This window comes from Paramormyrops kingsleyae, chromosome 3, assembly GCF_048594095.1.
Source record: "Paramormyrops kingsleyae isolate MSU_618 chromosome 3, PKINGS_0.4, whole genome shotgun sequence".
NCBI classification, from domain to species: domain Eukaryota; kingdom Metazoa; phylum Chordata; class Actinopteri; order Osteoglossiformes; family Mormyridae; genus Paramormyrops; species Paramormyrops kingsleyae.
Genome location: NC_132799.1, coordinates 43,092,715 through 43,102,710, shown reverse-complemented (window position 1 = coordinate 43,102,710; position 9,996 = coordinate 43,092,715). Strand labels below are relative to the sequence as shown.

At 41.1% G+C, this 9,996-nt stretch overlaps 1 protein-coding gene across 1 annotated transcript; it reads right to left on the bottom strand.

Moving 5' to 3' along the window:
* Window positions 1–3,196: 3,196 nt before the first annotated feature.
* LOC140588403 (uncharacterized) lies at window positions 3,197–9,555 on the bottom strand. The gene is made up of 4 exons (XM_072710394.1): window positions 9,433–9,555; window positions 8,038–8,835; window positions 5,595–6,392; window positions 3,197–3,950 (listed from the first exon to the last, which is right to left on the bottom strand). The coding sequence occupies exons 1-2, from the start codon at window positions 9,518–9,520 to the stop codon at window positions 8,060–8,062; spliced, it is 864 nt and encodes a 287-aa protein (XP_072566495.1). The 5' UTR covers window positions 9,521–9,555; the 3' UTR covers window positions 3,197–3,950; window positions 5,595–6,392; window positions 8,038–8,059.
* Window positions 9,556–9,996: the final 441 nt, after the last annotated feature.

The window sequence follows — 9,996 nt, the reverse complement described above, 5'->3', positions numbered from 1 at the left end:
TAACCATCCCTCTCAATATAAAATTGGGATAATTTATTTCTCTTCAGAGGCCTCCATAGAATAGTGCATCCATCCCCTCACTCATGTGTATAGAGACGTATCCTAAGGCTCTGTCAGCAACATTCAGATCAACAACAGCATCAACAATTTCACAGCCAGTTTTAAAACTTGCTTAAACGCACAGTGATTGCAGAAAATGATAAACAAATTAGGTAATATTAATTAAATTGTGCAGATTAATAGTGAGAAAAGATGTATTGTATTGAATTTTACATTAAGATAAATGAGAACTATACGTGATTACTAATTATTGTTAACTAATTTACTGTATGAATTTCTCCCCCTCGTTGTTAAAAATCATTATATGTCAGGGTGCCAGTCAGTGGAAGCACACAGACACGTTGGCCAGCTGTCCTATTCAACTACTTTTTGGTCATTTATTAAGTAACTGACTTAGGACTGGACGATATGGCAAAAAATTATATCACGATATATTTCTTAATTTTGGTCGATACGGTATAATTTCGATATCGATATGGACAATATTAAAAAGCCTCAGGAAAAAACTGCCGAGGACACACACAATGGATGTCTGCAAACTGAATTTGCAAAGTCTATAATACCTCCAGGCTCCTCCTATTAAAATTATATAATTTTTTTTTTTAATAAAAACAGTACAAAAAAAAATAAGGTTCACTTTTTATTTGTATTTAGCCTGTACAAACAAGAAATGTGAAATAAACTATCAAATAAATAAAACTCTTAGACTCAGCTTATTAACAATAATATATTTCCATTTATACTAGAACAGGCTGATAATTCATATACAGTCGAACCCAGTTATGTCGCCGGCCTAGGAGGTTGCCAAAAAGCGTCGAGATAACCGATGATCGAGATAACCGAAAACCAATATGGCAGCAATATATTAACATGTGCTTGAAATTTATTTATGTGCATTAATAACTGAGAATGTACATGCACAGGTTTTTGGTGTTTTTGGCATTGCCGCGATTTGTTTGACGTGATCGGCATAATATAAATATGTACATGCATCGGGGCCGGTTCTAGACATGCATATATGAGGGGGCAGACATAAATGTGAAGGGGGCACATGGTGGCGACAGAGGCGGTAAAGGGGTGGGGTGGTGCTCTGGATAACAGTTTTTGTCATGTAATTGGATTGCACTTTGTCAGGCCTCTACCCTAAGACCTGTCCAACTTGGGTGTCCCACCTGAAGGCTAAGCTTCTGCTGGTGTAGCTCTTAGGGTCACTGAGGCACGCAAACCCCCTGACCACATAAGGTGGCAATCCCTCAGGGGGAACACTGAAAAGTAAAACAACAAAAAATAAAATAAAATATTCCTCATCAGATTAAAACAAGTAAAAACATGACATTTACCTTAATTGGATGGCCTATATCAAACATATTTGAACCCAACAAAACACTTTTCACTATTGCCAATATTACCAAAACTAAAAAGGGTAGGCTAAGTTATGAAAAAGAAAAAATCAATTCACCGAGTCTTGAAATATAAAACTGAAAAATAGGATCGGTCAGGGTTCATTTCACTACATGTTGTACTTGTTATAACTATGTATGTGACGAATAAAGAATCTTGAAATCTTGAAATCACAACGAACAAGTCGCTCAATGAGAATGAATGACGTAACCGACTGGCTAAGCTGCTTCTAGCGCCGAGGTGGTTAAAATGGTACGGTCCACACTAGGGGTGTCTGAAATAGTTTTACATAAAATTTTCCTACAAGGTGAGGTTATCTTTCTTTTAAAAAAAAAAAAAACAAAAGAAAAATGTTAAGACCCCCCCCCCCAAACTGCTATTTTTGTCTATTTGGGGGGGTCTTGATCGGGGGGGTACTGGAGGGTACAGTACCCCCCGATCAAGACCCCCCCAAATAGACAAAAATAATTCGAACCATGATCTCACGAGTCGTTATGATTTTGACGAGAGAGATTGCTGCTTCCCCTCCCGCAATCGCGCAGATCATTTCGCTCTGCCCTGCCTACTGAGAAACGGACTCATTTGCATACTAACAGTGATTGGATGTTTAGCTGGGGGGAGGGTGAGTGGGGGATCTCTGCCGAGTGCAGTGTGAGCCCGCGCACAAACAGAAAGAGCGAACAAGAAGTGAAACTTATCATCTCGTTTGTGCCTTTTTCAGTGGATTTTTCAGCTACTGTAGTAAATCTTGTCCATATTCAGTTTGTGGGTAATTATTATTTTCTTCCTCAACTTCTAAAAGTTTGATTTAAGGGGGCAGGACGTTTGCTTAAGGGGGCGTTGCCCCAGCGTAGAGCCGGCCCCGACATACATATTGGCTAACAAAAGGCATATGCACCAACTAACAGCAGAAATTTACTAGTATACAATAAAAACCACCGTCGTTTCTCGATACAAACCTTTAATTATATTCTCCAAAATTGAAAACACAAAGATCGCTCACAAAAAACCTGCGGGGTGTACTGTAGTTCGTTTTTACAAAAAGCTAACCAGTGTCAAAATTAAATTCACGAGTCATTTCGCTCTGACACAGCTCTGATAAGTATCATACACGCGGTTACTATGGTTTCTAAAATGCTTTGTTGCTTTTGCCTTTAACAGTCTGCTTGAAAACAAATGCTTCAATATTATTTATGCTGTCTAAAAAAGTTTTACCTGGATCGCGTTTCACAGCTGCGTTGTTTAGCAAATTACCCTGCGAATGCGATTTGAATACGCGCTGTTTAGCACTTGTGATACATTTTTAAAAGCCGGTGAATCGTCACGGGGATCGAGATAACCAATGTTAAGTGCCGAATTTGGCGGTTCCACTTCAAAAACGTCAACTTAATAGGGTTGGCGAGTTAACCGAGGACGAGATAAGTGGGTTCGACTGTGTGTGTGTGTATACAGTATATATATATATATATATATACGAATATATATGAATATATATATACACGAATATATATGAATATATATATATTCAAATGTATATCGAAATATAGGAAATGTGTTTAAAAATCGTATCACCGTTATTGAAAAAAATTCTATCGCGATATATATTGATATCGAATTATTGTCCAGCCCTAAACTGACTAATATTTTCCTGCGGGATCTTCTAATTATGTTGAAATAAAAATGTAACTTACAGCGTAAAAACATGGAATCCAGTCAGAAGCGCATGGCCCTCTTGTGCGGTGGAGGAGAACTTGAGCCGCTGGTGTCGTCGGGCTCGGCCTTGCGCTTCCTCTGACTGGTGCCAGCGGGCCTCTGAGGAGGCCTCTCCTCCTGCCTCACGCCCCATGTTCGCAGAGAACTGCTCACATGCACGGAGACATGCACGGACATGACCACGGTGTGATCATCACCGTAGTCCGTAATGCTCCAGAGTCCCTCGGGGATGCTGAGCTCATCCAGCTTCCGCAGGTAGTTGCGGCCTTCGATCTCAAGCTGCTGCCATGTGCTGTTAGGGCCCACAAGGATCCAGAAGGTGGAGCTGGAGGGCTCAGCATGTTCTGGCTCAATCTGACTTCCAGGTTGAGTGTCAGAAGCCACAGATAAGGATGGAGATGAGGGCTCATCTTCACCCCAGGCCAAGGGGAGAGCCTCAGGAAGCCCATTAGCATCCTCAGTCGTGGATGCTGGAGCTGCAGGGGAAGCCTCCCTTCTAGAGCTGGGTGATGGCAGCTCCTGTCCGTAATGGTCATCCTCCTCAGCTGGTGATTCTCCATCCCCATGCTGGACACCAGTCTCTGTACCATGATGTACCACTTGCAGCCGTGCAGTTGCTACGTGCAATAGGCTGGGATCCAACTCCTCCCCAGTGAGCCGCCAATAAAATGAAGGGACACTGAGGGCCAGAGACTGCAAGTTCTCCATGGTCAGTGGGCTCCTCTCGAAGTTCACGACCAGAATGGAGATGAACTTGTCCTCCACAAACTCATGAACTGGGACAAAATGGAACACAGAGAGATATATAAGAACATGACAATAACTGGATAAATACTCTACTACAAAATCAGTTTAAAATGAGTCCATGGGCTTCAGATTGTCAGATAAATGAAATAATGTGAATTACCGATAAAGCTAAGAAAGCTAAACCGGAAAACAACATCCATGCATACGCTTACTCTCACACATATCCAAATGAATAAATATTAAATGAAACACATTTAGTCCTGTACTTTTGTCACTAACAGTGACCTTGCTTTTCATTTTCTTATTATTTAAACAAGATGAGCAAGAATGGGAGACAGAAGGGGAGTATAATGAACGGCATTTCCTATCACATCGTTACATTTTCTCATTTTAAAACTCTGCTTCCAATGTATCCGTTTGCAGTTCAAAATACATTTGTTTCTGTAGATAAAAGTTGAATTATTCAACAGGTCGGTTATTTTACCTCGAAAACCAAAGGTGTTACTTATCAGCTTTACCTCAAAACTAACAAGCATTAGGCCAATGCAGACTTGGCCGTTCATTTCGTCTGTCACATACCGGGAGCTACAACTTTATTATCATTTAATCACTATAATCATTAATACCTTCTGGATCCATGTTCTCCACGTTTAAGGAGTGATGGATTCGAAATCTCATCGAGTAACAGTCCTTTATCTCAACTATCTGCACCGTTTTACCAAGAGCGAGAGTTTGCGCATCCAGAAAGTTTAACCGTTTTTGTTTTATTTCAAACTGCCTTCATTGACCGAAAACCGTAAATATTTTAAACTCTGCGCTAAGACGCATTCGCATGGCGTTAGTTTTACCGATTCTGACGGGATAAGAAACGTGCGCAATTTCTCAAAATTACCACACAGTGGAGAATTAATGCCGGCAGGATCTTACTGTCTACAAAGCAAGTTCAATGCAAGCATAACCTTCACAAGTAGGACGAAGCATGGCGGTGGAAAAGAACAACATTTTTATTTTACAATTACTTCAAAATTAGGAACAAAAATACGACCAAAAATTCTTTAGTTTGACATGTGATCAAAATGCAGAGTAAACTAATACATGATAGCATGCATGCAAAAGATCAACGGCAGAACAGGGACTTTTAACGTTGTCTGCATTAAAAAGGAATTAACCATCCCTCTCAATATAAAATTGGGATAATTTTTTTCTCTTCAGAGGCCTCCATAGAATAGTGCATCCATCCCCTCACTCATGTGTATAGAGACGTATCCTAAGGCTCTGTCAGCAACATTCAGATCAACAACAGCATCAACAATTTCACAGCTAGTTTTAAAACTTGCTTAAACGCACAGTGATTGCAGAAAATGATAAACAAATTAGGTAATATTAATTAAATTATTAAATTGTGCAGATTAATAGTCAGAAAAGGTTATTGAATTTTACATTATGATAAATGAGAACTATAGGTGATTACTAATTATTGTTAACTAATTTACTGTATGAATTTTTCCCCCTCGTTGTTAAAAATCATTATATGTCAGGGTGCCAGTCAGTGGAAGCACACAGACACGTTGGCCAGCTGTCCTATTCAACTACTTTTTGGTCATTTATTAAGTAACTGACTAATATTTTCCTGCGGGATCTTCTAATTATGTTGAAATAAAAATGTAACTTACAGCGTAAAAACATGGAATCCAATCAGAAGCGCATGGGCCTCTTGTGCGGTGGAGGAGAACTTGAGCCGCTGGTGTCGTCGGGCTCGGCCTTGCGCTTCCTCTGTCTGGTGCCAGCGGGCCTCTGAGGAGGCCTCTCCTCCTGCCTCACGCCCCATGTTCGCAGAGAACTGCTCACATGCACGGAGACATGCACGGACATGACCACGGTGTGGTCATCACCGTAGTCCGTAATGCCCCAGAGTCCCTCGGGGATGCTGAGCTCATCCAGCTTCCGCAGGTAGTTGCGGCCTTCGATCTCAAGCTGCTGCCACGTGCTGTTAGGGCCCACAGGGATCCAGAAGGTGGAGCTGGAGGGCTCAGCATGTTCTAGCTCAATCTGACTTCCAGGTTGAGTGTCAGAAGCCACAGATAAGGATGGAGATGAGGGCTCATCTTCACCCCAGGCCAAGGGGAGAGCCTCAGGAAGCCCATTAGCATCCTCAGTCGTGGATGCTGGAGCTGCAGGGGAAGCCTCCCTTCTAGAGCTGGGTGATGGCAGCTCCTGTCCGTAATGGTCATCCTCCTCAGCTGGTGATTCTCCATCCCCATGCTGGACACCAGTCTCTGTACCATGATGTACCACTTGCAGCCATGCAGTTGCTACGTGCAATAGGCTGGGATCCAACTCCTCCCCAGTGAGCCGCCAATAAAATGAAGGGACACTGAGGGCCAGAGACTGCAAGTTCTCCATGGTCAGTGGGCTCCTCTCGAAGTTCACGACCAGAATGGAGATGAACTTGTCCTCCACAAACTCATGAACTGGGACAAAATGGAACACAGAGAGATATATAAGAACATGACAATAACTGGATAAATACTCTACTACAAAATCAGTTTAAAATGAGTCCATGGGCTTCAGATTGTCAGATAAATGAAATAATGTGAATTACCGATAAAGCTAAGAAAGCTAAACCAGAAGACAACATCCATGCATACGCTTACTCTCACACATATCCAAATGAATAAATATTAAATGAAACACATTTAGTCCTGCACTTTTGTCACTAACAGTGATCTTGCTTTTCATTTTCTTATTATTTAAACAAGATGAGCAAGAATGGGAGACAGAAGGGGAGTATAACGAACGGCATTTCCTATCACATCGTTACATTTTCTCATTTTAAAACTCTGCTTCCAATGTATCCGTTTGCAGTTCAAAATACATTTGTTTCTGTAGATAAAAGTTGAATTATTCAACAGGTCGGTTATTTTACCTCGAAAACCAAAGGTGTTACTTATCAGCTTTACCTTAAAAACTAACAAGCATTAGGCCAATGCAGACTTGGCCGTTCATTTCGTCTGTCACATACCGGGAGCTACAACTTTATTATCATTTAATCACTATAATCATTAATACCTTCTGGATCCATGTTCTCCACGTTTAAGGAGTGATGGATTCGAAATCTCATCGAGTAACAGTCCTTTATCTCAACTATCTGCACCATTTTGCCAAGAGCGAGAGTTTGCGCATCCAGAAAGTTTAACCGTTTTTGTTTTATTTCAAACTGCCTTCATTGACCGGAAACCGTAAATATTTTAAACACTGCGCTAAGACACATTCGCATGGCGTTAGTTTTACCGATTCTGACGGGATAAGAAACGTGCGCAATTTCTCAAAATTACCACACAGTGGAGAATTAATGCCGGCAGGATCTTACTGTCTACAAAGCAAGTTCATTGCAAGCATAACCTTCAGAAGTAAGACGAAGCATGGCGGCGGAAAAGAACAACAATTTTATTTTACAATTACTTCAAAATTAGGAACAAAAATACAACCAAAAATTCTTTAGTTTGACATGTGATCAAAATACAAAGTAAACTAATACATGATAGCATGCATGCAAAAGATCAACGGCAGAACAGGGACTTTTAACGTTGTCTGCATTAAAAAGGAATTAACCATCCCTCTCAATATAAAATTGGGATAATTTTTTTCTCTTCAGAGGCCTCCATAGAATAGTGCATCCATCCCCTCACTCATGTGTATAGAGACGTATCCTAAGGCTCTGTCAGCAACATTCAGATCAACAACAGCATCAACAATTTCACAGCTAGTTTTAAAACTTGCTTAAACGCACAGTGATTGCAGAAAATGATAAACAAATTAGGTACTATTAATTAAATTATTAAATTGTGCAGATTAATAGTCAGAAAAGGTTTTTCAATTTTACATTATGATAAATGAGAACTATAGGTGATTACTAATTATTGTTAACTAATTTACTGTATGAATTTTTCCCCCTCGTTGTTAAAAATCATTATATGTCAGGGTGCCAGTCAGTGGAAGCACACAGACACGTTGGCCAGCTGTCCTATTCAACTACTTTTTGGTCATTTATTAAGTAACTGACTAATATTTTCCTGCGGGATCTTCTAATTATGTTGAAATAAAAATGTAACTTACAGCGTAAAAACATGGAATCAAGTCAGAAGCGCATGGGCCTCTTGTGCGGTGGAGGAGAACTTGAGCCGCTGGTGTCGTCGGGCTCGGCCTTGCGCTTCCTCTGTCTGGTGCCAGCGGGCCTCTGAGGAGGCCTCTCCTCCTGCCTCACGCCCCATGTTCGCAGAGAACTGCTCACATGCACGGAGACATGCACGGACATGACCACGGTGTGATCATCACCGTAGTCCGTAATGCTCCAGAGTCCATCGGAGATGCTGAGCTCATCCAGCTTCCGCAGGTAGTTGCGGCCTTCGATCTCAAGCTGCTGCCACGTGCTGTTAGGGCCCACAGGGATCCAGAAGGTGGAGCTGGAGGGCTCAGCATGTTCTGGCTCAATCTGACTTCCAGGTTGAGTGTCAGAAGGCACAGATAAGGATGGAGATGAGGGCTCATCTTCACCCCAGGCCAAGGGGAGAGCCTCAGGAAGCCCATTAGCATCCTCAGTCGTGGATGCTGGAGCTGCAGGGGAAGCCTCCCTTATAGAGCTGGATGATGGCAGCTCCTGTCCGTAATGGTCATCCTCCTCAGCTGGTGATTCTCCATCCCCATGCTGGACACCAGTCTCTGTACCATGATGTACCACTTGCAGTCGTGCAGGTGCTACGTGCAATAGGCTGGGATCCAGCTCCTCCCCAGTGAGCCGCCAATAAAATGAAGGGACACTGAGGGCCAGAGACTGCAAGTTCTCCATGGTCAGTGGGCTCCTCTCGAAGTTCACGACCAGAATGGAGATGAACTTGTCCTCCAAAAACTCATGAACTGGGACAAAATGGAACACAGAGAGATATATAAGAACATGACAATACCTGGATAAATACTCTACTACAAAATCCGTTTAAAATGAGTCCATGGGCTTCAGATTGTCAGATAAATGAAATAATGTGAATTACTGATAAAGCTAAGAAAGCTAAACCAGAAGACAACATCCATGCATACGCTTACTCTCACACATATCCAAATGAATAAATATTAAATGAAACACATTTAGTCCTGCACTTTTGTCACTAACAGTGATCTTGCTTTTCATTTTCTTATTATTTAAACAAGATGAGCAAGAATGGGAGACAGAAGGGGAGTATAACGAATGGCATTTCCTATCACATCGTTACATTTTCTCATTTTAAAACTCTGCTTCCAATGTATCCGTTTGCAGTTCAAAATACATTCGTTTCTGTAGATAAAAGTTGAATTTTTCAACAGGTCGGTTATTTTACCTCGAAAACCAAATGTGTTACTTATCAGCTTTACTTCAAAACTAACAAGCATTAGGCCAATGCAGACTTGGCCGTTCATTTCGTTTGTCATATACCAGGAGCTACAACTTTATTATCATTTAATCATTATAATCATTAATACCTTCTGGATCCATGTTCTCCATGTTTAAGGAGTGATGGATTCGAAATCTCATCGAATAACAGTCCTTTATCTCGACTATCTGCACCATCTTGCCAAGAGCGAGAGTTTGCGCATCCAGAAAGTTTAAACGTTTTTGTTTTATTTCAAACTGCCTTCATTGACCGGAAACCGTAAATATTCTAAACTCTGCGCTAAGACACATTCGCATGGCGTTAGTTTTACCGATTCTGACGGGATAAGAAACGTGCGCAATTTCTCAAAATTACCACACAGTGGAGAATTAATGCCGGCAGGATCTTACTGTCTACAAAGCAAGTTCAATGCAAGCATAACCTTCACAAGTAAGACGAAGCATGGCGGCGGAAAAGAACAACATTTTTATTTTACAATTACTTCAAAATTAGGAACAAAAATACGACCAAAAATTCTTTAGTTTGACATGTGATCAAAATACAGAGTAAACTAATACATGATAGCATGCATGCAAAAGATCAACGGCAGAACAGGGACTTTTAACGCAGTCTGCATTAAAATGGAATTAACCATCCCTCTCAATATAAAATT

Coding starts and splice junctions, on each gene's coding strand:
- LOC140588403 (XM_072710394.1), bottom strand. CDS start 9,520: ATGGTGCAGATAGTCGAGATAAAGGACTGTTATTCGATGAGATTTCGA. Junction 8,836..9,432: donor GGAGAACATGGATCCAGAAG/GTATTAATGATT, acceptor ATTTTGTCCCAG/TTCATGAGTTTTTGGAGGAC.